This window comes from Giraffa tippelskirchi, chromosome 5 (assembly GCF_054371585.1).
Source record: "Giraffa tippelskirchi isolate mGirTip1 chromosome 5, T2T-mGirTip1v1.2.pri, whole genome shotgun sequence".
Classification (NCBI taxonomy): Eukaryota; Metazoa; Chordata; class Mammalia; order Artiodactyla; family Giraffidae; genus Giraffa; species Giraffa tippelskirchi.
Genome location: NC_137279.1, coordinates 29,639,926 through 29,665,995, shown reverse-complemented (window position 1 = coordinate 29,665,995; position 26,070 = coordinate 29,639,926). Strand labels below are relative to the sequence as shown.

The window sequence follows — 26,070 nt, the reverse complement described above, 5'->3', positions numbered from 1 at the left end:
CCGGTGCCTTTCTTCAAGCCACTGCCTGGAAACATGACTTCATGTGTAGCAGGTAGCCAGGCACACAGGTGAGCAGGGACCAGCACGCTGACTCTTGAGTGATGACAGAGCATTCTTGTCTCAGCATCTTCCCACCCCAAGGAGGAGACACCACCACCTACACCAACGGGCATCCCATCAGCTGACTTGAAATATCACCTTTAGGCCATTTTGCTCTCTGTGCTCTAAACAATGTGAAGGCAGGCGGGGGCCACCATGCACCAGGATGCTGACTCCAGCTGTTCCTGTGGGGCCTCCTGCTGTGCGCCCAGGCTGACCTCTCACATGCAAAGGGCGTCCTGGCCTGACCCGGCCTCCATCAGAGCAAACCCAGCCACATCTCAGTGTCCTGTGGGCCCAAGAGAGTGAAGGAAGCACCATGCCAGCCCCGGATAGAGCAAGAGAGGACGTCCTGCAGGGGACTTCCGGCGGCCACTGCCCCTTGACAGGCGGGAAGCGGCTGGGTCACCCTGGTTTCTGGCTGAGCTGAAGTGGCCTGTGACATGATGAGAGCACATTCCTAACCTGGAGGTGACCAGCCCACAAAAATTCTCACCTCGAGAGAAGCTCTGATAAGCAGGCCTGGCGGGGAGGTCCACACCCTGTCCCATGACCCAGGGAGACCTTTTATGGCCTGAGAGGCTTGGGACGTTCATCTGACCAGCAGGGAGGGAGGGAGTGGATGACAGGCTGGCCAAGGCCATGCTGGGGGTCCCCGGGGAGCTGCCTGGCCAGTAGCTGCCTGCGCTCAGAGGGCCACCCTCCAGCCCGTTATACTCTATGAGAGGCCGCTGCTGGGAAAGTACTTGACATAATCTTTCCGTGTAAATGAGCGATGCTGCAGATGCCTCTGTCTCAGCAGGTGGGTCCCACCACAGGCTTCCTGAAGGTGGGGTCAGCCTGGAGAAGGCGGGGCCACAGGCGGCCCAGGCCAAACCTGAGAGCCACCCTGGCTGGGCCGGCAGTGCAGGTGCAGAGAGAGGAGGCTGAGGGCTATGTCTGGACCACTCCCTGCCTTACTGGTCCCCATTCCCCTGGAGGAGCTGAGGCCTGGACAGAGTGGTGGGAATAGAGTGCCCACGTGGGCTGGGGGCTGCTCTAACTGCTGCGGAGGAGTCAGGGGGCTGTCCAGTCCCTGGTCTCAGCACATGCTGTCTGCATGAACTGCAGAGTCAAGAGGCAGGGCTGAAGGAAGCTGCCTGAGGGTCCCTTGCCTGGTCTCTTGCCCCTGTGCCAAACTACCCTATGACCCTGCGGGACCCCCTTCCCTCTCTAGGGCTTGGATCTCCCACCTGCACAATGAAAGTGAGAAATGATAATGTCCCAAGTAATCTCCAGCCATGACATGGACAGTTGGTGTCTGGGCCCTCCCCCCAACCTTGACCATCACTGCTATGCCCTTGGGAGGGGGGTCTTGTCACTTGTCAGTTTCCAGGGGCTACCCACCCAAGGAGAGCCATGCTAACGGCTAGCTGTATGGTGGGGGTGGGATCTCTCTGGAGCCTGTTCCCCAACCTCTGCTGCTGCCCAAAGGTCCTTCTGGAGGACAGTGGGGCAGCCAGGCTGCTCCTGGCTCTGGGGTCCAGAGGCAGTGGGACACACAGGGTGGGGTGGGGTGCAGGTAAATTCAAGTGAAGCCTCTTTCTCTGGGCTTCCACCCATAAATGGAGAACTTCTAGTGCCCCCCTTCCACTGCTAATTAGAATGCAGATTCCTGGGGATCCCCATCAGGAATTCTAATCCACTACGTAAAGGTGGGGCTTCCCTGGTAGTTCAGATGGTAAAGAATCTGCTTGCAGTGCAAGAGACCTAGGTTTGATCCCTGGGTCGGGAAGAGCCCCTGGAGAAGGAAATGGCAACCCACTCCAGTATTCTCACCTGGAGAATTCCAGGGACAGAGGAGCCTGGCGGACTACAGTCCATGGGGTCGCAGAGAGTCAGACATGACTGAGTGACTTACACACACACACACACACACACACACACACACACACATACACACACACAGGTAAGGGTGGGACCCTGAACCTGCATTTTGAAGGAGCCTGAAGAATTCTCAACACAATTACTTGAGAACCATAGCTCCATGGGATCCAAGCCTGAGGTAAACAGGTGAAAAAGATTTCCTTTCGGATGGGGGGTGGCATCTGGGTTTTGTGCCTCACAAGCTGACCTTCTGGGACGGGGTCCCCACAGTTCCTGCTTGAACTGAACACGTCTCCCACCAGCCAGGCTCCCGGCACCCCGGGACCATCTCAGAATCCTGGCTCCGGCAAGGCTGAAGGCTGTCTTTGGGATCTGGAGAATTTCACAGTGGGGCACCCAGGGGGTAGGCATTAATGCCTGCCACGCCCCAGTGCAGTCCACGGGGCTGGGGCATGGGATCTAATCACAGATAGAATGAGAATCACGAATCAGAAAGAGCCTGGCAGGGCTGGCATGTGCACACAGCAGGCACCTAATGAATGCCAGGGCTTCCCTCTTGTCCACGCTCCTAGCCTGGTCAGCCTGCCCCGACCTCACCAGTCCTGCCCAGCACAGGGACCCAGGTGCCTTTGTCATGATCCCTGAATGTGTGACCCCACTTCCCTTAAGGATAAAAGAAAAGGGAGGGGGAGGGGGAGGAGAGGAGACAGCACCAGCAGAAAGGGTGAGCCCGGGTCCCAGGGTGAAGACATCATCCCTCCATCTTCCCTCCTCTAACTTCCTTCTGACAACCCGAGGCTAGTCCACATCTCTGGTTCACAAGCAGCCATTCGGGGGTGAGGATGGGCTTGCTGTCACTGGGTGTGTGTGTGTGTGTGCATGTGTGTGTATGTGTATGTGTGTGTGTGAGAGAGAGAGAGAGATGCGGATGGTAAAATACCATTTAAGAAGTTGGTATTCATGGACGTCTCTCGAATATGAAAAGAAAATATTTATTTCCTTTTTCGCTTGTGAATCAGAATGCTCTATTTAAAGAAAGTACCCTCTGCTGGACTGTGGCTGAGTTATTACCCCTTAAGGAAATAAAGAAGAACTACCAGGGAGGTATTCTTAGTCATTCTCTGTCCTTTTTCCGAAAATTCCTTATATACCCGCGCCTCGGAGCTGGGCCGAAGATAGTGCAGGGTTTCATGGCATTCTTGGGCTAAAAACGTCTGGACCTGATGTCATGGTGCTTGGGAGAGATGGCAGAGAAGCTGCGGTGGGAGCGGTTCCTGGGGAAACGAGATGGCGCGGGCCTGTGGCCCCCACCCCTCCGCCCCCGCGCTACCAGGCCACCTCCCACTCGGCCCTGTTCCCACAGGATGGCCCCCCTTGTTGAATCCAGGTTCCTATCCGACAGCCTGAGAAGAGGTCCCCAGACTTGTTAACCATCCAGGTGTTGTTTCCACGGGTGTGAACGTCCACTGAGTGGTGACTTACGACTTTGGATGCTTTCTGAATGTACGTGATGCCTCCTAAACACATTCAGAAAATCACTATGGCAGGAGAAACGCCCTGCCATGTTTCTAGACCTAAAATAAACCCCAGACAGCGCAGAAGCAGAGTCAGTGTCGGGGGTGAATCAGCCGGCCGGGCAGAGGAGGGCAGAGTACAGACAGCCTCCAGGCTCCCGGTCCCTGGGGGGTGGGATGCGCTTGGGACGGTCCCAGTGTGCATTCTGGTGCTGCGGAGAGAAAGGACAGGCAAGGACTGGGGCCAAGAATACCACGTCCTGCGAGTGAGGCTGTCGCACCAGCAGGAGGCCCAGTCTTTGGAGCTGAAACTAGTCCTGGCCCCCTGTGCCAGCCTGGCCACAGTACTTTCCCGCACGGCTGGGATTCCAAGAGTAAACACAACATGACCGTCTAAGAGTGAAATAAAAAGGAGCCAGGTGCACCCCCACCCCTGGGTGTGTCAGCAAGAGCACATACCGTGACCGCTTTAGGGTGAAGGATGCACAGAAAATGCTGGAGTGTGGTCCCTGCAGGGAACGTGTGTGGAAGAGTGTGGAAGTGTGCGTGTGCAACACAGAGCACAGCCGCCTGCACTCGGGCCTCAGGGTGCCTGTGGGACAAGCCAGTCCTTGCAGGAGCATCGCCTGTTTAAGTGTCAGGTTACCCTCAGCTACCCATGGCAAATTGTCCCCTTACCTCTCTGGACCCCCCAGTGGAGGGAGCACAGCGAGAGAAGGGTGGTGGTCCTCTCGGAGACCTCTGTTCCATCAGTGCTCCTAGCTGTCCCCTCCTACCAGGGCTCCTAACACAGATGCTGCAGTCCTGAAAGGATCCCCCTCTCTCTCTTCCCAGACTGGCTGCTCTCACCGGCTTGGCACATTCTAAGTTCCTGGGGGTTTTCACAAACCCAGGGAGGATTGTTGGAACTTCTGGTTCAAAAACCAAGACTGTCCCAGACAGACACACACGGCTGGTCCCTCCACCTGGCCAAAGCCTGAAGTCTCTGGGGTGGGGTCTGGGCACCTGTATTTCTGATGCTCCGGGGGATTCGGTATGAGACCCACCGACGGAGATCTCTGCTCTCAGGTCTCAGATGCCCTGGAAACACCTGAAGGACAGTCCCGACCTTTAAGTACCAGCTGTCACATTTTTCTCTGCAAACTTGGTGGTTGGCCGTTGTTCCGAGTCAGGGCTTGCCCCTCCTCCCAGGCTAGGTGAACCTCCTCTTGGAGTCACCTGGAATACCGGAAGGGGCTGCTGGGCCCAGCTTTCCTCTCCTGCTGTTCTGGGGCTGTGGGTCCATCCAAAGGGCTGGCCAGGGCTGAAAGCACCCAGATCCTGAGGCTGCTGACGATTCTGAGGTGTAGAGGAGGTGTCCATTGGCTGAGCAGCAGCTCCGCTTCCACAGGGGCTGCTGGTGATGAAACATCCGCGTATCCAGGCCCATTGTTGGCCACTGCTGTTGTTTCTCCTGGAGGATGGACATTTCCTTCCTGAATCCTGGGGAATGGCAGTTCTGGCTGTAGTGGTACTCGTGGCCTTGTCCCTCTGGGGGCCAGACAGGAGCCCACAGCACCAGGAGGTGAAGGCAGGAGTGGGCAGAGCACCGGGAGGTCAATGCAGGGGGCATGGCACTGGGAAGCTCATGCTTCTGGGGCCACCAGGGGCGTCCAGTTCATCTAGGCAATGAGTCAAGCACACACATTTGTCTCTAGGTGGCCGGGGTTTCTTGTTTGGTCATTACACAGCAGGAACTAGAGAGGCTTGAAGCCCATTCCCAGGAGCCTCAGGAACTCTGTTCCAGGGGGAGATGTAGCAGGAGTATTGACTTGATGGCCTGAGGGGCAGGGAGCCTTGGGGTGTTTGTGAGTCCGTGCTGACATCTGTGGCCAGTTCAGCAGGAAAGAGGACAGGGTCCTTGAGGCCAGAGTGTGAGGTTGTAAGTGCAGAAGAAAGAAGAGGAGGCCTGTTCCCCAAGGAGATCAGGGGCTCAGGCTGGGGCCGCATGGTTGCAGTCTTGGGGTGCCCACCTGATCCCAGCCAGGTTTGGACAGGTGTCAGGGGCCGGGCACAGAGGCCAGACCCCCAAGAACACCTGCCCCTCTATCTGTCTCAGTGAATGTGGTCACAGCCCTTAGACCTGGAAAAGCGTCCTGGGTCCTCGGATCTCAGTGCCACATGTTTATGCATGTGTCACAAGCCTTGGGAAACTCCACCATATCCTGTCCTTGAGATGTTAGAGGCTGAGCTCCCACTGTGTTGACACCCTGAGTCGCAGGGAATAGACACCCCACTGGGCTTCATTGTCTTCCTGCCACTTTGGACCAAAAATAGACCTTCAGCTCCTCCTTAATTTAAGGACACATGGCCCCAGCATGGAAGAGGAAGCATTATTTTTTCTGAAAATATATATATGTAGGGGGACCAGTGGGCACAAGCAGAGCTCACTTCCTCAAACCCACGCCCTTCTTCAAGGTCAGGGGTTCTGGATCACTACTCAGTCTCACATTCACAACAGTGTCTCAGAATCTAAGCATGCAGAGCTGGGTACCAGCCCTGGCCTGGAACATCCCTACCTGGCATCTCTGGATGTTCTGGCAGCCTGTGGTCCACAGGGGTGGCCGGCAGGTCCTGCCTTCACCAGAGCCATCCAGGGGGTGCGGAGACCCCAGAGGCGCCGGCTTGGGGGCCGCGTGACTGTAGCACTGGAGAGACGGGGCAGCCTTTCCCTGGCGACCCTGGAGCTTCCCACAGTCCCTGGGCCAGACACAGATGTTTGTTGATTGAGCAAATGAACATGTGTATTAATATTCAGGAACCACAGCCAAAAGGATGAGGTAATCCACTCGAGTAAATTCTTCAGATAATTGAAACCCCATCAATTCACATTAACATTTTCCACCAGCTCCTTAAACAGAGGCAGACGTGGTTTTTTTTTTTTTTTTCGACAGACGATGCCTGAGTATCGGTTACAGGCTGGGCAGCACGCTGGGCACCAGAGAGCCTGCCTTTCTGGGAGAGACAAGCAGAGCTGGGCGCTTTCAGTGTGCAAATGGCTCCCGCGCCTCCCCTTGGGGGCCTGTGTGGCTGCTCCAACCAGAGCACAACTGCGGGGCCCCGCCTTGGGGCAGGTGGCACCTCCAAGGAGCGGGTTCCACAGCCGGCTCCCTCGGGCCTGCCACTCGCAGCCATCTCTTAATTAGCAAAATAAACAGCACGATGATAAATGTCATGATTTACTCAACAAATGATCAAAATCATTGTTTTTCAGACCCCGGGGCAATAGAATGCAATCACGAGGTGATTTATTCTCAGAGGGTGAGTGGTGGCTGCGTCAGCGGGCAGGCTGTGTCTAGGGGGGAGGGGCTGGGAGTCCCAGGCAAGGGACAGACACCTCCCTTTGAGATGGAGCCCAGGGAGCTGTGTTCCACGCACCTCACACTCCTGTCTGTGTCCAAGGACATGGCTGCCAGGTCCGGGTGCATGTAGAGCAGAGTTGTGCTTTTTACCCAAAATGAGGGACTCACTTCCGGCCTCCCCCAGAACACACAGGGTCAGGGTGAGGGGAATGTTTAGAATCATCGAATGTTCCCGACGCCCATGTGAAGACAAAGCAGGTGAACAGCAGGAGGAGGGTACACAGCCACGGGGCTAACCCGTGCCTTCCTGTTTTGCTCAGGTAATATTCTTGCACAAGCCAGGATGCTCCTGCTACCTTGACCCTGAAAGGTGCAAGGTCACCCACGCCACCCCAGCAGGGCCAGAAATGCTTTTGTCAGAAGGGCCGAGTCGCCAGAGACCTCACCACAGAAAGAGAAAATGATGTGGGACCCTTGGATTTCAGTTCAGTGGAATGGTCCAGAACAGGAATTCTGTTCTCCCAGTAGAAAGAAAATTGTTTCAGTGAAGTCCCAAAATGACGGTAAGAATCATGGGTTTGACCTTGATTTTGAGCCTGTCCTCCGAGGGACACCCGCCCCGTGTCTGCAAGGTTATCTCCCTGGGTCCTCCTCTCCTGCTGCACCCCCAGACCAGACCCCGTGGAAGCAACCACGCTCTGAGCCAGGCTAGGACACAAGCACTGCTGCCACCCACTGCCCCTCGGGGATCCAGAACCATCCTGGCTCCTTCTCAGAGCTGCTTTGCCATCTCTGCTAGAAGATGGTCTGATGGTCTTTAGGGGCTGAATGCCATGTAAACTGTCATCACATCAAATCACACTGACTGATGAAGTTCAAGTACTGCGGTGACACTGAGTAACAACACATAAAACATTCAGGACTGGACTGCAGGCCTGCGGGTACTGTCCCTGGGCCTTGCCTCAACGGGCCTGTGTCTGCCTGGCGTCCCCAGCCAGGATACTCAGACGCTGACGCTCTCCTAGTGATCGTCTTTGTCCCCAATCCCGCATGGGGCTGAGCAGACCACAGGCCCGGGCATTTGCAGGGTGCAAGGACACAGTCAGCCACCTCACTCGGGACTCAGGGCTTCTCTGGAGGGCCCTCTGCTGTCCGGAGCCATGGAAAGGTCTAGACCCTGGAGCCTGGGTTCTCCACTCCTGGCCTGGGTCCTGTTTGCAGCAGAGTGAAGGCGAGGACCATGCCTGCCCTTCAAGGGCAGTGAGGCCCACTGACAGACACTGTCACCGGGAGGAGGACATAGGAACCAAGTGACATAGTAGTCTCCTGTTTGGGGACAGCAGGGGACAGGCCGGTTCACATAGTGCAATAAGTGAGGCTATTTGACTTCTACCCAGAGATCCATGGAGCTAGAAAGAAACCACCTCAACCTCATGATTTATTTCAGGCCAAAGCAGGTTCACTCTGGGTTTTGGGGTGCCCAATTCTGCTCTTGGGGCTTGACCATGACTACGGCGACATCAACAGCTGTTCATGACTGCGTTGGATGGGACAGGACAGGAGGCCAGGAAGTCTAGAGACAGCCCCAGAGCAGGTGGTCAGGCCTGAACTCGCCAAGGAGACAAGGTCAGGCAAATCACACAGTGCATCTGGAACATGACGTGAGGACGTGGACGCAGGGCAAATACCTGCCAGGGCCGGCAGGAAAGGTGGCGGTCAGGTCTCGGCACCGGAATCAAGGCGCTGCCTAGGGTGGGGTAGGAGGCACCATGGAGGGGAGCGATCCTGCACGTACATGGAGGACAAATAATATCACAAAGTCAACAGGCGCCGGGTAGATAACAGCACGGCCCGTACCAGGCCCGGCACCCGGGGTGGCCGTGATACGGGCCGTTTCTTTAAAATTAGAGCAAACAGAGGCCTGTATCCGAGCCGATGAGAATCAGGTCACCTCAAGGTCATCCATCGCGCTACACGCAGGGTTCGTTTACCCTCCAACATCTGAAGCTGTCTCCTAATTCAGTAGTCTGGGCCCTTCCAAGCACATCACACAAACCCCTAAATTCCTCCTGAAAATAGCCAGATGGGAAGTACAGGACAGGTCATCCTACAACCTAAGCCACTTACCGGTCACATTACGTGGACACACTCTTCTTGGCCCAGCAAGGGCCACCCTGTGGGTCTCTGAGGAGCACACAAGCTGCCCCCAAGAGGGCCTCACCTCCCAACTCCTCACCTTGCTCCCTCCCACCTGTTCTGCAGGTGACTCAACCTTGAGAGGCACACACACGGAGTCAGCCACCTGGGGACAGCAGGGGACAGACAGGCTGGTTCACACGATGCAATTGTGGCCTCCACCACTCAGCTGCAGTGAATCTTGGCACGCCTGCTCTTTCATCCATCTGGTCAACCCACTGCCCCTCAACCTTCAAAGCCATCCATGGAGCTTGGGCTCTCAGCTGGCACCTGGTAGGGGGCTTCTGCGTTCCCTGATGTCTACACCTCATGGGTTTGTGCTACCACAAACTCGCCTGCAGGAGAATCAGGGCACCCAGTGTTTGAGGCGCCCCCATGTCTTCCGTTGTGAAGGGAACGGGGGTCTCAGGGCTGCAGCACTACCACCAGCACATGACTTAGCCAGACTCTGTGAGACCCTTTCAGAGGGTTTCAAAAGCTGATGGACTGGCCTGGGGGGGAAGTTCAAGGGCTCCTGAGGGTCCCCTGGGGGATGCTCAAGGGTCATGCACTGTGTACCCCGAATCTTCAGGGAGCAGTGATGTCCCCAAGAGCAGCCATCTAGATGGTAAAGACTCGTCAGAGGGCAAAGATGGACCCAAGCTTGCCCCTCGCTGTCCGCAGACCCTGAGAGACACACAGTATGGGAACTTTTCCAAAGCCAACGAGCAGCTGGGGGAGTCGGCCCCCCCGAGCCCCACCACCCTGAACCACTGGCAGGGGACACAGCTGCCAGCCCCACAGGGCCCTCTTCCCTCCTTGGACGGCTCTCCCCTTCCTAGCTCTGACCACCATCCAAGCACTTTTGGAAGTGGTGAAACACCCAGGAGGAATCTGGGTTGGCACTTGCATTTTCCATCCAGGCAGGGTCCCTGCCCAAAATACGACTGCATGCTGGCTCTGTGGGGCCCGCAGAGAGGCTAGGACCAGAGGAGAGTGTGCTTTAATGGGGCCCTGGTCCTTAGGAGACCACCTTGAAAGCCCCCTGAACTGGGGCCCAGTGTCCCTCGTGGTCAGAGCAGGATGCTTCCGGAGGAAGGGTCCTTTCACGGCTGTCAACCCCCCATCCCCCACCTATCAGACTCCCTCTCCGGGTCACCCACAGCCTCCAGGACTGCCAAGCTAGACCTGGATCATCAGGGAAATCAAAACCACAAGACTCTCCTCTCTGCCCCCGCCAGTCTGAGAAGTGGGGGCTCCTCTTAGGGAGCCATCTGACCCGGGCAGACCAGCAGGAGCCCCAGGGCATGGATGCGCTAGGGCTTCTAGGGCAGTGTGGCCACCAGACATGTGCTGTTCTGCCGGGAGTTGGGCCCCATCTAAAGACTTTCCCAGGAGCAGAAACCTTATTCTGGGAGACTCCCATCGATCCCCGAGGTTCTGCCGAGATGGCAGCCTTAGCACCTAAGATCCAGACGGCAAGCTCGAGGGGTTTAAGACATGAGCTCATTAAAGACACATTTCCGGGAAGAGAGCGGGTGTGGCGGATGGGGGCCGCCCGGCGTCCACTAGGCCTCTGGTGTTTTTGGAGTCGCGTCATGCAAGCCGCGGGATAAAATAAGCCTGGGAAATTCAGCACTCTCTGCGACCCAGCCTCCCGCCTCAGGCAGCACCGTCAACCCGGCTTTATAAATAGATGGACCGCGAGACAAGCACGGCAGGGCTCACCTCCCATCCGAAGTCCGCCTCGTTCAGCGTGGCCCGGGGCGCCACCATGTACGGGCCGAACCGCTCCCCCACCTCCATCTTCTTCTTGGCCCAGATGCCCAGGCCGGCACCAGGGATGGAGGACTCACGGAGCTCAAAGCCCGGGGGGATGCGGATGTCCTCGGGGATGTAGACTGGGGCCTCATATGGCGAGCCTTCCTTGGGCGTGGGGAAGGGGGACGGCGGCCCCATGGGGATGGGGGACATGATGCTGTCCTCGGTCTCGTCCTCCGCACTCTCGCCCGCCAGCAGGTCGGGGTCCGGCCCGTACATGTTATTTACAATGTCGCCGTCACCTGGAGGAGACAACACAGAGTCAGGCTGTGCAGCTCCGCTTCCCAGGGCCCAAGCTCGGGGGACAGAAGAGAAATGGGCCAGCCACCCCCCACTGCCTGGCAGGCACGGCCTCTGCTAGGGGCTCCCAGGGGGAGGTTCCAGCAACACTTGGGGAACAACGTGGACCCCCTGGGTCAGCAGAGTTCTCCCTGGGCTCCCAAAGGCCCTGGCAATGGCTGAGGTCACACTGGCCCATCCTGCATTAAGACAGGAGGGATACCCATGCTCCATGGGATGGGGGCAGTGGGGAACGCAGACACTCTGGGGGGCTCCACCTGGGCTGGTGACGAGGCATTCATTCTGGAACCAGTTTGTGTCTGCAGCCTTGGAAATTAGAGAATGGGGCAAGTTCCAAGATCTTGCGGGGACTCAACTTGAGTTATATGAAATTTGGGCTGCTCTGGGGTGGGGGTGCGCTGGGGCTGGGGAGGGTTCCTAGAAGTTCCCTGACTACTTAATGGCAGGTTAGGACAGAGGCCTGCTGAGTCATGAGCTTGGGAACCATGGGGTGGCAGATCATGGGACTGAGCAAAAGGGTCTCCAGCTTGTCTGTCCGGTGTGGCCCTTTCTTTGGGGTCCAGCCTAAGAGACAGTTGACCCCACATCAGTGCCGCCTAGAAGGTCACCTGAGAGTGGCCCTGAGGCACAGAAGAGGTAATGAAGAGTGGGCGGGGCAAGGGGACAGGGCGAGCGAACTGGTCAAACAGCCAGAAAACCAGCTTCGCTCCTGGCATCGACCTTAGAGTGGCAAACAGGGAGGCCAGGGGGTGAGGATCCCACCATTGTTAACCCCCAGGCCCCCCAAGGGGAGCAACACATGAGAGGATCAACAAACGTGGTCCAGCCGCACAACAGGCTGTTCATACTGATGTGGATGAAGATCGACCTCACAGGGGCAACATGGGCGAGCCTCGCGAATGTCACACTGAGTGAAGGAGGCCGGACGCAAAAGGCCACGAGTCCTAAGATTCCATTTGTGCCGAATGTACAGACAAAAGGCAAACCCACAGAGACGGGATCCGTGATTGTGGGGCGGGTGTGACTGGTTTGTGGGCCCGGGGCCTCTTTTGGGAGATGAAAATGTTCTGGAACCAGACAAAGGTGGATAGCGTGCCCCTGAACTGTACACTTTAAAATGGTCCATTTTCACGTGAGGTGGCTCTCATTCGATAAGATTAAAGAACTCAGAGAAGAGAGACAGGAGGAGGGAGGCCGGGGGTGGGAGGCGTGGCAGGCAAGCTGCTCCCCTCTTGGAGCCTGCTGACCTCTGATCCGGATGCTTCCGGCCTCCTTCTGGGACTTGAAAACCTCGGAAAGCGACCCAAACGCTGTGGTCACCCTGGCCCTCGTCTCGCGGCCCCCTCCCCCCTCCCTGACGTCGGAGGGTGGAAGGGACGTCTCCAGGGAGACGGGAACTTTGGGGTCCTCACGCTGACTCAAACCGATCCACGGGAGAAATAACAAAATGTTTCTTTTCAAAAGAAACCAAAGTCTTAAAAAATGATGGGGATAACATTTATTTAATTTAGCAGCATTCACAGAAGTAATTATTATGTTTTAAATGGCCAACGGTTCCTTTTTAACTGATTCGTAGGATCCTTTCAAAAACGCAACAACAGAATGGCAGCTGGTGCGCACCCATCCCAAGGACCCAAGTCTGCTGAGGATTGAAAGAACACCCCGAGCCCTTCCCGGGGTGCAAAAACCAAGGTGAATTGGGGGGAGTAATTAAAGTGTCACGTTATAATCTGACCGGGTGACTGCACGGAGCTCCAGCAGACTCGGGTGGGACCCCCCGGTAGGACACCCCCACCCCCGCCGAGGGCACTCCCTGACCCCTCCAGGGTCTGATGCCTTTGCGTCTGGCTGGTGAGGAGCCCAGCCCCTCATGTGAAGGTGCTGGGCAGACAGCAGGACCTGTTCCTATCCATGCATGTCCATCTTAGGGCTCTTTTTTGTTTTTCTGGGTGGTTTTTCTTTTTTTCTGTTTGAATTCTACTTCCCCAAACTCCTCACCTACTGGAGGAAAATCAACGCTTGAAGGGCATGTTTAATTTACTGGCCGAGCAAACAGCTTAGGAGAGAAGGCGGTGTTTCCTGCTGATTAAAGGAAAGCTGTGCATTGCCCGCCTCCCACCCTCTGCGGTCACCGGGGTTAAGTGATTGCCTGGAGCCACCAGGAAAGCCCAGGTCTCGTTCGGCTGCCCCATGGCCGGCGGGGATGGTGGGGAGACTCTTTTTTTGGACATGGCTGAGAGGAGGCCTAAGCGTGCAGAGAAAACACCTGGAGAATAGGAGATGACCTGAATAGCCCCTGAGGCCCCTCAGGAAGCAGGCTGCCCGGACGCTGCTGAAGCCTGTGTAGGATGAGCACAGACTGTCCTCCCCTGAGGTCGTTGAGCAGCGGGGAGGCTGGATGGAAAGGCCCAGAGTCCCGGACAGGCTGCTCTCAGGACCACCAGCCCCTGGTGGTCAAGGAGCCCCTTGGCCCCGGGCTGGCAGGTATTTCCAAGGAGGGGGTGTCATTGCCCCTGGCCCCTGCCCCCTGCTACCCAGGCCTCTGACCACCAGCACATTCCCAGCCCACACTCTCTTGGAAGGGCCGGAGGCAGTGCCAAGAGCAGGAGCTTTTTACGACCTTGGCATCCAGGCTGGGCTGCAGCATGCTATTCACTTGTCAGGGGACTGAGGTCCTTCACTGGGGTTTTGCGGTTGTTTTAGGCTCAGGGTTCATGACTGAGTCCATCATTCCTAAAATTTCTCCTGGGAGATCAACCCAAATAATAAAAGCAGAGAGGAGAGGAGAGGAGAAGGTGCAGGCAGCGACAGGAAGCAGAGGAGAGCCACAGAGGATCCACGGCCACAGCGGTGAAGCCACAAAGCACCTGCTGTGGGGCCGGGTCCCAGCTAGGGCTCCAGGCTCTGGGCAAACTTCATGCCAAAATCCAGTGTGGAGCTCGTCTGCCCCTCTCACCCAGATCCCTGAGGACACTCCTCCCCACCCAGGAGCCCCATCCAAATACCAACATGCTCCCTGCACCCAGGCGCCTGGGCCAGGCCTGTCCTGGGGCACCAGGGCCCAGACCCCAGCTCCCAGCCTGGCAGGCTGCCCTCCAACTCTGCCCTGGTCCAGACGGACCTTCTCATTTGGGGGATGCTCACACCACCCCACAGCCACCAGAACAGAGGTGTCAGGAACAAGGGACGGTGTGCTCAGAGGAAGCCATCTGGGCCCGGCCGTGAGCTCTGCCCACACTGGCCAGGCCTCACCCCACAAACACCGCAGAGCTGCGTCCCTTCCAGCACATGCTGTGAGACCCTCCTTTCCTCACCCAAAAGAGAAACACCCTCCGTGCAAACAATATGCACAGGCAACACTTTGGGGTAAAACTGAAAATGCATCCAGGTCTGGGTTTCCTTTCTGGTTCAATTGTGTCTCACCCTCATCTCTTGGGTTTAGAAGTAGGTGTGTGAACATCATAGGAGGGCAGAGTGGCTTCGGAGGCTCCAGCAGGGTGCCCTGAGGGCCCAGCTTGCGGAATGAGGCAGCTTAGCTGATGGGCCCGAGCACCACTCCCCACAGAGCTGGCCCGTCCAGCAATGATCTTGGGGTCGGTGGGTCAAAAGCAAATTGTCTTCAGCCAACTTGATTCTGACTGGGATTGAGAGATGCCTCTGCCCCCACACAGGACAGAAGAGATCCTTACACAAGGCGGGAAAGGAGACCCTGAGACCCCCATGAGCCAAGATGCCTAGAAAGGGGACTTGGGACACCGCTGTTGTGCCGTACTAGTGGCCAAGCTGGACCCGGAACTCTGTCAGCTCATGGAGCCCTGATGGGGAGGACAGTCACTACTCCCTGTGGACCTAGGCTGCTCGGCCTTGCCCAGTGCGGACAACGATGGCCAGGCGGCCGCCTGCCTCCTGGTTGCAGCCTGAGGTTCTCCCTGCCCTGTGCCACCGGCCAGTCACCCCACAGACCCCAGCTCTGGAGGCTCCCAGTTATCCGACAAACCCCAGCCCTGGAGGCCCTGCCCCTTCTCAGGCTTCAGAGTGGACAGGGCTGCCTCCTGGGTTCATCCCCGGAGGAAGACCCTGTAGCCTGACCTGGGCCGGCCCGTCTGCCAGCAGCCAGCCACCCTGGAAGTGGCCAGGTCCACGGAGCTGACCCCTTCTGCATGTATACTAGAATAAACACACTCTCTCTGGGCAGCAAGGTGACACTTGCTGGAATGTGGTGTGATGGCCAGGCCCAGGCTCTGGTGGCTCCCCCAAAGCTCCTGGCACTCCACTCCTTTCTCCAAGAACACATCTGGGGCTGAAGTTTGTTAGCGACTTTGCCCTCAGCCAGGGACACGCCCAGGTCAGGTCAGGCCCCCTCATACACTTTTCAAGGTGCCCCATTCCTGGAGCCCCACCAGGCACAGCACAGACCCTGGGCCGGGAGCTTCCAGCAGTGCTGTACCCCATGACCTCCAAACCAGACAAGTCCACAGGGCACCTCTCAGAGGATCGGGAGTTCTCATGGGAGACCCACCTGCCTGCCCACCAGCAAAGATGTAACCCGGGTCCCATGGCACTGGACACAAGGACATGTGGGGACTGGGTATTGAAAGTGTTAGTTGCTCAGTCGTGTCTGACTCTTTGTGACTCCATGGACTGACTGTAATTCACCAGGTTCCTCTGTTCACAGGATTTCTCAGACAAGAATACTGGAGTGGGTTGCCATTCCCTTCTTCAGGGGATTGAACCCTGGTCGCCCGTACTTCGGGCAGATTCTTTACTATCTGAGCCACCGGGGGACTGGGTGCCGAGGGGCACTTCTTGTGTCACACAGAGTGAGGTTGAAGATAAATTGAACTGAGCTAGAAACTAACCTCAGGTGTAGCCCCTTGTGTGAAGGAGCCCAGGTACATTTAAGAGCCATTCACAGACCCCAAATGTCTTTGGAGATAGGCCCATATGCCACGGTGTCCAGCGAGAGGTCAGGACAAGGGTTCCAGGGAGCTCTGCACCCAGACCTTCCCGAGGGACACAGACCGGCTGGGATGGCCCCCAGAGCACTGCCGGAAAGGACAAGTCCGTCTGAAAGACAAGTCACTGGCAACAGGGGACACGCCCTCAGAGCATCGACACTGCTTGTTGACCCTGGGGTACAGAGCAGGGCAGCCATGGTGCAAACCTGCAGGTTCCTGACAGGAGCCAGCTGAGTGGGCTGGGCACGGGGGAAGGTGAGAAGAAAGGTGGACACAGCCTGGATTTGTGGGGCTTTCTGCCCTTCTAGCTCAGGGGTCTCATATCAGGGTCCCCAGACCAGTGGCACTGGCATCCCACCCCGGGCACTTCTACAGCTGCAATTCCTGGGCACCCCAGAGACCTGCTCGATCTGAACCTGAGGGGGACTGGGCCAGCTGAGTGCGAGAACCACTGTGGGGGCAGTGTGTCTGAAGTGCCCGAATAACTAGAGGGCATCTGGGGAGACAGGCCTCAGCCCCAGGGGAGCCAGTCGCCTTAAACACTCCATGAGCTCACCCTGGAGATCTGGACCAGCGCCCACCCACACGGCCCAGTCTCATTCATCCCTGACTCATTTTGTTGTTGTTCAGTCATCAAGTTGTGTCTGACTCTTTGCAACCCCATGGACTGCAGCATGCCAGGTTCCTCTGTCCTACACTATCTCCTGGGTGAGTTTGCTCAAACTCATGTCCATTGAGTCAACTATGCCACCCAACTATCTCATCCTCTGCTGTCCCCCTTCTCCTCCTGCCTTCAATCTTTCCCAGCATCAGGGTCTTTTCCAATGAGTTGGCTCTTTGCATCAGATGGCCAAAGTTTTGGAGCTTCCCATTGCAAGCAACCAAAAGTGTGCCCCTCAGCAGGAGAAGCGCGATCATCCCCACATCTCTGTGATCCCATCCAGACTACACCTGACTGTTTCCATCAGAAGCACTTGAAGGAGGAGAACTCTGTTAAAGCGGCCCATCCCGGCAGAGCTCAGTCCATGTCTGGTCCGTTCCACCCCTGTGCTCCCCGCCAGGCAGGGCAGGAAGGTGGGGGTTTGCCAAGGGCTTCCCGAGGACAGAACGAAAGCCTCCCCTTGCCCGGCCTGCAGAGTGGCCTCCAGAGGGTCAGCCCCAGACCTGGCTGCTTGCTTTTATTAACGAGTTTTTTGGATAAAAGAGAACATGAGCCTTCCTCCTTTTCCTGGCATCGCCAGCAGGGACAGGACCCATGCGCTGTCCAGGAAACACTGACGTATTTCAGTGAAACCTGGCCGGGCCTCTCAAGTCTTCTCAACAGAAGCCTCCTACACAGAGGCCGGCAGACATGGGGCCACGGACCCATAGGAAGTGCCCTCCCCGGGATCTGTGTGGGCTCGGGTCTGAAGTCCCCATCATATCAACCAACAGCAAGGACCTAAGACCACAGCCACTCCCGGGGACAAGCAGGCTAGGGCACAGTCGTACCCTACCCCCTCCAAGGCCAGTTCGAGGTCTGAATGTCCAGGTAGTGATCAGTTTCACCAGGCCTATCAAAAGCAGTATTTAAAAGTTGCTGTTCAAAAAAAAATTTTTTTTAAACTAAAGTTACTGTTCAGTTCAATTTATAAAAGGAACGTGGTGATTGAGGTGAAGTCGAATGGAGAACAGATCTGAGACTTTGGGAAGCACATCCCTGGTCAGCTGCCCAATTCGAGGACTGTCTTGGGAGGCTGGGAAAGCGATGGGGGAACCTCAGGTGGGCCTGGTCCAAATGCTGTCTGCTCCTTGGTTCTGCCAGCCTGTGTGTGCTGGGTGCTGACGGGCCCCAGGGCAGACACATCAGCAATATGATTGTTCTAATTCCTGTGACACCCATCCTCACATCATGGAAGGGAAATTCAGGCAGCAATGAATTGCTCAAGGCCGCATGGTGAGTCAGGGCAGAGCTGGGAGCTGATTAGAGTCTCAAGTATATCACACAGCTCTAGTGTTCCCAGTGCAATGAGAAAACACCTTAAAAAGTGTCCAGCCTTTAGTGATGGCCTCCCTTGTGTCAATAAAATGAACAAGTAAATTTATGAGTGGATGGTTGGGTTAGTGGATGGGTAGATGAGTAGATAAGCAGATGGACAGATGGATAAATAGAGGAATAGATACATGGATGAATGCAGGGGAGGGTGGATGGAAAGATGAGTAAGAAGATGGATAAATGGGTAGATGGATAGTGGATGGATAAATGGTGGATGGTAGATGATGGTGGATGGGTTGTGGATGGTAGAAGAGCAGTCAGTGGGTGATGGATGATGTTTGGATGAATGGTGGATCAATGGATAGATGGTTAGTGGATGGATGCATTGATAGTGGATGTTTGGGTGGATGGATGGATAGATGGATGAATGGATGGATGGATGGATGAAAGGATGAATGGATGGATGAATGACAGACAGTGGATGAATGGATGGATGGTGGATGGGTGGATGGATGGATGGGTGGATGAGTGGATGGATGGATGAGTGGGTGGATGGGTGGATGAGTGGATGGATGGATGGTGGGTGAATGGATGCCCAAACGGATGGGGGCAAGGAGAATCTTGAAGACAATTTTTAATGAGATAGGTGGAAGGCTGGAAGGCAGGAACCCTCACACCTCACTCTTGACTCTTCTTCCCTGAGATGAAGCCCCAGTAACAGGAGCTTGAATCTGATTGGTTAATCTGAGATGATACCTGAACTGGCTTGGCCCAGCCCTAACTCTGGGAAGAGAGCTGGGTATCTCCGCTGCTCTTTCACTGCTTCCCTCTTCCACCCATGTAGGGTAGCCTGCCTGGTCCAGCATTCCATGGGTGAGGGGCACATCTGTGATGCTGGGTTCAGCCACAGGCCCCCCCAGCTTTCTCATCTCCCACATGAGTCTTCTTGGAAAAAGAAGGTGGGACTTTGGTTCCCATCTTCTGACTTTTTTGACTTCTTGAGCCAAGCAGAGAATGGATAGATGAACGGATGTGTGCTGCACCCCTCAGAGATTCCCTAACCTCCCCCTGCCCCAGAGCCTGGAGGTCCCTGTGGTCTGTGACTCCCATCTCAGCCACTGCTATGGTGGGAGGGAGGGACAGAGGGACGTGCACACTCAGATGAGCTGGGTCTAGGGGAGCCACTGGGTAAAGGGGTGAAATAAGATGCCTTGATTCCTAGGGAGGAATCCGTGCAGCCACCTCTCTGTCTAGCGCAGCAAGCAAGGGGAAGCCCCTCCATGGTGGGAGGGTCCTCAGCCGCAGCCCCGCTTCCGGAAACAGTTTGCTGGAAAGAGAAAGCTGGCAGTTGACAGGGTCAGTCTTGCTATTGTTCTCGAGCTTTTAATCAACCGCAGCCATCACGGAGACCCTTCCCTCAGCCCTGGACCTTGGCTTTTAGACGAGAACTAAGAGTCCTGACTCCAGGAATGCCCCTGCCCGGCGCCACGGCCACCCAGAGTCCCACTGGCTGCCCAAGGTGCCCAGGATCGCAGCTGCTGTGGGCACCTCAGCTCCTGCCCGCTGCCCCCGCCCCCTCAGCAATGCTGAGCTGAGCCCAGAGCAGAGCGCGGCTGTTATTAACATGGCAGATTAATAGCACCCGGAAAAGACGCTCCTGCAAACATGCTAAATATTAATAACAGTCATCGTTTATATTCCCAAAGCCATGCCTGGGACACTCCCTGCAGGGACCCGGGGCAATGAGCCCCAGCTGCCAGGCTGATGAAGCCACATCGTGACTAGGGCCTGGTGAGTCTGGGGTCTCCCTCACTGCTCTGCCCCAGCCTCTCCTGCGAGTGCCAGAGGTACAGGAACCTCCCAACAAGGATGCTGGTGTCCCTCTTCCTCTCTCAATCCCAACAAGACGGCAACCACTTTCCTGGCCACTGTCACATGTGTGCACTTTTCCTGTCTCGAGCCCTGAGCTGGTGGTGGCAGGTCCAGGCCTCTGACTCAGCCAACTGACTGCCCTGTTGGCCCCATGGCCTCCTGTCACCTGATGACAATCGGGATGGCTGGTGCAGCTCCAAGGACGTTACAGCTTGAATTGTGTCCCCAAAATATGTTGATGTTCTAACCTCCGGTACCTGTGACCGTGACCTGATTTGGAAATAAAGTCTCTACAGGCATGGTCACGTTAAGATGAGGTCATCAGTGTGGCCCTGATCCAATGGCTGGTGTCCTGATAAGAAAAGGAGACAGTCACACAGAGAGACCCCTGGGGAAGATGGCCACGTGGTGACTGAGCCTTCAGAAGGAAGACAGTAAACCTCTGCTGTTTGAAGCCCTCAACTGGGGGAGCTTTGTTACAAACACAAAGGAGAGATACAAAGAGCAGGGCTGGAGGGCCCTGACCAGCCACGGAGCATGGCCCAAGGCTGCTGTCACCCATCACAGGGCTCCCAGGAGCCCCCGACTGCCCCCTGTTCTCAGCCTGCCAATAGCACTGAGTAGCAGCTCATTGTTTACCCATTCTGCAGATGAAGAACTTGATGCCCAGAGGATAAAGGACCAGGTGAGGCCCTCACCTCATCGACTGCATGAGTCTCCCGCTGCTGGCTGGCTACCACCAAGCTCAGCCGACCTCAAGGTTAGATTCACCTCCCGGGGTCAGCCTACAGCTCTGAGAACCTTGAGTCCAGACGGGGAACCAGAGGAGCTGCTCCTGCCCCCTCCCCTCCTGCACGGGAGGCCGGCGGGTAGGCTGGGTGAGCCTCACACCCACCCCTCACACCCAGCTCTGGGGCCCCTGCACCCTCCTCAGCATCCAGCCTGCAGCCTGGCCCCAGTGCCCTAGGGCTGCTCACGGACACCAGACCCCAGACCCCCACGGTCCAGCCGAACCGACACAGGACGGTGGGGGCTCTGCCTGCAGCCCAGACCACCTGGCCCTCCTTAGAGCTGGTGCATTATTCTAAGACGATTATTTATCCGTGTGATGCTCGAGGGACACGGCATGCCTATTTCAGGCCCTGCATCCCCATTTCCTCACTGCCTCCATCGCCCCAGGCAGGCTCTGAACGACTCGTTGATGCCACTGTAATTTTTATCAAGGCTTGTTCCTGGTAAAAAGCCTCTTTGTTTCAGAGAGATGTGATTTGGCCTTTTTTCTTCCTCTCCTTTATTCCTTGGTTAATATACCACTTCCCTGAGCCCCAGGGGCAGCGAGGTAGCCCACAGATTGCTCAAATCTCACTGTTTTTCTTCTAAATCACTGTCGACTCTCCCTGGCCCCGTGCTAAGCACCGTGTGAGCTGGAGGCCCAAGCAGGGGGTGTCCCCCTAACCTGTCACTTCCTGTACGTTAATGCATCAGAGGGACCCCGGGCCCCAAGACATCCCCAAATACCAAGGAAAGTGGGCGTCAAACACCAACCCTCTACCCCCACATCTGGCAACACTGCAGTGCAGTTTTTTTAAAAATTGATATAAAAGACACAGAAAGTAAAATTTACCATCTTAATTATTTTGGAGTGCTCAGTGGCATCAAACACTTTCACATTGTTGTGTAGCCAACCCCACTACCATCTCCAGAATGTTCTCATCTTCCCAAACCGAAGCTCTGTCCGCATGAAACACTCACTCCCCATCCCTCCCCCAGCCCCCGGCTCCCACCTCCTACTTTGGGTCTCTGTGACCCTGACTCCTCCAGGGACCTCACAGAACTGGGATCACATAGGATGTGTCCCCTTGTGTCTGGTTCATTTCACTCAGCTTCGTGTCCTAAGGTCCATCCACGATGGAGCAGGTGTCAGGACCTACTCCCTGTTTCAGGCTGAATAGATGTATGGCTGGACCACATTTTGTTTACCCATCATCTGACAATGGATACTTCGGTTGCTTCCCCCTTTCTGGAGACTATGAGTGATGCTGCCGTGAACTTGGGTCACGAGGGTCTGTTTGAGTCTACGGTGCCTCGAGCATCATCATAACCCACAGAAGAGAAGGTTCTTACAGGCTGTTTGCCCAAAATGAAACCAGCTTCCTGCTGTCAGCCCTTCATCCAGATCCTGGACTCTTCCCTCCCTCACAGTCCTGGTCGATTCTCGGTTCCTGTAGATGCAGACTGGCTCTCCTTCCAATATGCCCACAGACCTCTCTGGACCTCAGTCCCTACCCCCATTAAAGACAGGTACATTTAACCTGTTCAGAGGTTCAAAGCACCTGCATGCTCCCATGTGGGGACACTGTCCTCAGCACTGTCACTGCTAATCCCAAGGGGCCCCACACTGAACGGGGTTGAGCCAGCTGCCAGCAGGGCCCACAGCACTGCTGGGCCCCATCCTCCTCAAGTGTCCCTCTGTGCCCCAAGGTGCCCACACTCACCCCCTCAGACCACAGGAGCTGGACAGCACAGCCTTGGAAGCCACCCAGCCAATGGGGCTGGGGGTGACTGTGGGATCTGAGGAGGCACTAGGGACATCCCTGGTGCCTCAGACGGTAAAGAATCCACCTTCAAAGTAAGAGACCGGGGTTCGATCCCTGGATTGGGAAGATCCCCTGGAGAAGGGAATGTCTACCCACTCCAGTATTCTTGCCTGGAAAATCCCAGGGACAGAGGAGCCTGGTGGGCTATACAGTCCATAGGGTCACAGAGTCGGACACGACAGCAACTAACATACACACACACATCCAAGCTGGGCTTCGAAGGCTGTGCTGGGACCAGGACCTGTGGCTGCGGAGACAGGGCACCTCCTCCACCAGAGGGTCCTTGGGCCCCTCCCCTCCTCAGCCAGCTTTGCTGGGGCCTCGAGGCCTGAGGGCCATGGAGTCCTGGATCCTCCAGGTGGAGGAAGTGGGGAGGGACCCAGAAGGTTCAGAGGGTACCACGTGGCCAGAACGGGTGGGGGAAGGGACCCTGACACACATGAGAGCACTGAGGGGTGGGCCCAGGTGGGGACGGTCCGCTGGCCCTGGTTAGCCACCTCTGTTTGCTGCGAGCTGGCTGGGGGCAGAGGCTTTGGGGGGATGAGGCTGAGGACGGGGGACAGAGTGAAGAGGATGTGCCTAGCAGAGTCCATTTTCCTCTGTGCGCCCCCCCATCTGGGCGGCCCCACCGAGGAGGAACGGGTTAACCAGAGCCAACACCGGACAACGGCTACCGCACTATTTATAGACTCATTTATCTCCGGAGTTCCCACCGACCCTGCCGGCGGCTCCATTCACAGGCCACCAAGCAGACAAGTGTCGCCTGAAACAGAAACAGCTAAGAGAGTGGTCCAGGGGTGCCTCCCTTTGCCTCCCTGGGGTCCCGGTGGGACTGGGGTGCCTATGGGGTTGCAGGCGAGAGGAGCTGGGCTCCGAGCAGGGTGGGAGGGGAGGACACGGCCCTGCCGGGAGATGCGATCAGTCGGATGTCTGGGAGGCAAAGCCCTTTCCTCCTGGGCTTCTGCTCCACGGCCTCGGAGGCCATCAGAGCGGGCGTGGCACTCCCAGCAGCTCAGGTGCTGAGAATGAGACCTGGGCCAGAGGAGGGGGCGGCCATGTGCATTTGCCTCCAGCCCTGGAGACGGAGTGGCCGGTGGTGGGTGAGGGTCCTTCACCCCTGCTCCCCTCCCTTAAGGCCCCTGCCCTGCTCTGCCCTTCTCCCAATCAGAGGTGGGGGGCTGCTTAAGCTGAGCCCCTCTGAGGCCAGGACTGGGGGCTCAGGGCCTCTTGGCTACCCCCAGTCAGGTGGTTCCTTCTTGTGTCTCAGCTCTCGGGGGGCTGTGAAGACTCGCCCCTTGTCACTGCACTGCCCGGGCACCTTCTCGCCATTTCCTCTGCTCTCCTCCCTAATCCGAATGGCAATGGGCTGCAGACCAGAGGGATGAGGGATCCGCTGGGAGTGCCCTGTCCTCTGGACCAGAGAGCCAGCAGCAGCTGCAGACCCCTCTGGCAGAGTCGCCCCTTGCTGCCTCTGGGGGACAGCCCACTTCTCCACCCCACTCCCCACTCCCACCCCAGACTAGCCTCCAGCTTCAGCCGGCAGCCCGACACCCACCCTGTCCTTTCAGCTGCTTCCTGCTCTAATAAAGACGTTTATAGTTTTAACCATCAAATAAAGTGCTTGACTCCACCAAGCCCGGCCTCTGGCTCCTCGCCTCTGCAGCTTCATTTAGCAGGCCAGTGGTGAGAAAAAAAAAAAAAAGAAAGAGAGAAAAAAATTCATTAATTTTTATTAACAGGGAGAGCCATTTGTTCCCTGTGACAATATTTGACTTGTCGAAATGATTTTCACCTCTGCCATGAGGTGGGCGCTCCCCACATACATCACCCGATTACTCGGAGCACGCTGGCCGCAGTCATTAGGCAGTGAATTAACGACAATCCCACCACTATTAATCACCCTGACAAAGGCGTTAGCTCGCTGCTGACCCTAGTGCGGCCGGCCCGGGACCCGCAGCTCCAGCACAGGCCCGTGCGGCCCCCGGCAGCCCTAGGGGCTGGAGCAGGCACCCGGCCCCTCCCTTCCTGCCCCTGGGATCCTGGCGATGGCCGGGGAGGGAGGGCCAAGAACCCGGGATTTCTTCCTTGGGTGTCACTTTACTGTCACCCTCCTGGTCCAGGCGGTGATCAACACCCATGTGCCTTCCGTGAAGTTCACATGGTAATCTGACTTGTTCCCTGAAACACAGCCCACAGCCTGTACCCAGGCCCGGCATCACACCATTTTATGGATCAGGAAACAGGTGCTGAGAAGCCGGGACCTGCTCGCAGGGTGTCACCAGGACTGCAATCCTGGTCTAATGAGCTGTGGCCTCTGCTCTGGCTCAGTCCCCTGTGCCAAGGTCCCTGAAGCTCCAGGGAAGCTAGTGGAGTTTTCCTTTGGTTCCTAACGAGCTTTACATTAATATTTTCCGATCGCCCATACTCAGAATGGAGGGGCTAAATGCGCAAAGCTGAGAAATCTGATGTTCACAAAGTTTGTTGGCTCCTGAGGGTCCCAAACTTTGTGTGTTTTGGTAAAGGATGAGCAGGAAAGATGCTGCCCTTAGAAGAGGAAAAACTGGGGCTGGAAGGGGCCTGAACTGGGGGTGAGGCTGGGAGACCCCAAGGAGGGGACATCTCAGCCTGATTCTGGGGATTTCTCACAAGAACAGCTCGGCTCTGTGACTGTAGACCCAGGGCAGCAGCCTCGTGTTCCCCTGAAACAGTCCCATTCCAGGTCCTTGAACCTAAAGGGTCGGCGATGGGGAAGGGGGTAGCGGGGAGGGCCAGACGTGGGCTGGACGCCGGTCTTCTGTAGAGGAGAGCCATAGGCCCACCTGTCAGAGTCCTGGCAGCACCAGTGACGGGGCAGCTGCAGAGCCCTGGACACGGGCCGGGCAGGTGGCAGGTGGCCCAGGAAACACTGCCCCTCCCCCGCACTCCCCAACACCACTTTAACCATTTTTGCACATTAATCCAATTAATCATCTCCACATTTTAAACCAATTTCTTCCCATTAGCCCAGCCGTCAGATCTGTATTTCAGTTTGGTCTCAACCGGAGTTGGAAAGCGTGGGGGTGGGGACGGGGGAGAGACTAACTCTCGACCCATTTGTCTTCTTTCTCTGGACTTCTCATTTTTTATGCTTCAGCAAATTTCCTAATTTTCCTCATTAGTGACTAATTCACACATCTCCACAATCTTTCCACCTGTTCCTTTCATCGTGGGCCTGGCGAGCTGGGAAATTGCCCCTTGCTCACTTGTGGGGTGCTGGAGCCGTTTCCCAGCAGACATGGGGGCGGAGCAGGCAGGGGTCCATGGAGGCGCAACGGGACCACAGAGGTGGCACCTTCCGTGCCTCCATCGCATCCCCCGGCCACCCCCCAGCACCCAGAGGACCCCTTGGTGACAGACACCTGGCCTAGCCCCTCTGCATCCAGCTGGTCTCCAGGCTTGTCTCTAAGCCTGCTCATCCCCACAGCCTGCGACTCGAGCCCCTGGAGCAGGCTGGCTCTGGACATGGTGGCTCTCAGAAATTCCTTTCATGTAGACGGTGAGTAGCAGCTGCTC

The 26,070-nt window shown here is 56.6% G+C and overlaps 1 protein-coding gene across 3 annotated transcripts in view; it reads right to left on the bottom strand.

Moving 5' to 3' along the window:
* PRDM16 (PR/SET domain 16) overlaps window positions 1–26,070 on the bottom strand; it is a 332,745-nt gene that overhangs the window by 217,770 nt on the left and 88,905 nt on the right. For all 3 annotated transcript variants that reach the window (XM_081488463.1, XM_081488464.1, XM_081488465.1), the window contains exon 2: window positions 10,724–11,058. In XM_081488463.1, coding sequence (XP_081344589.1) covers window positions 10,724–11,058 — 335 coding nt within the window. The remainder of the gene's footprint in view (window positions 1–10,723; window positions 11,059–26,070) is intronic.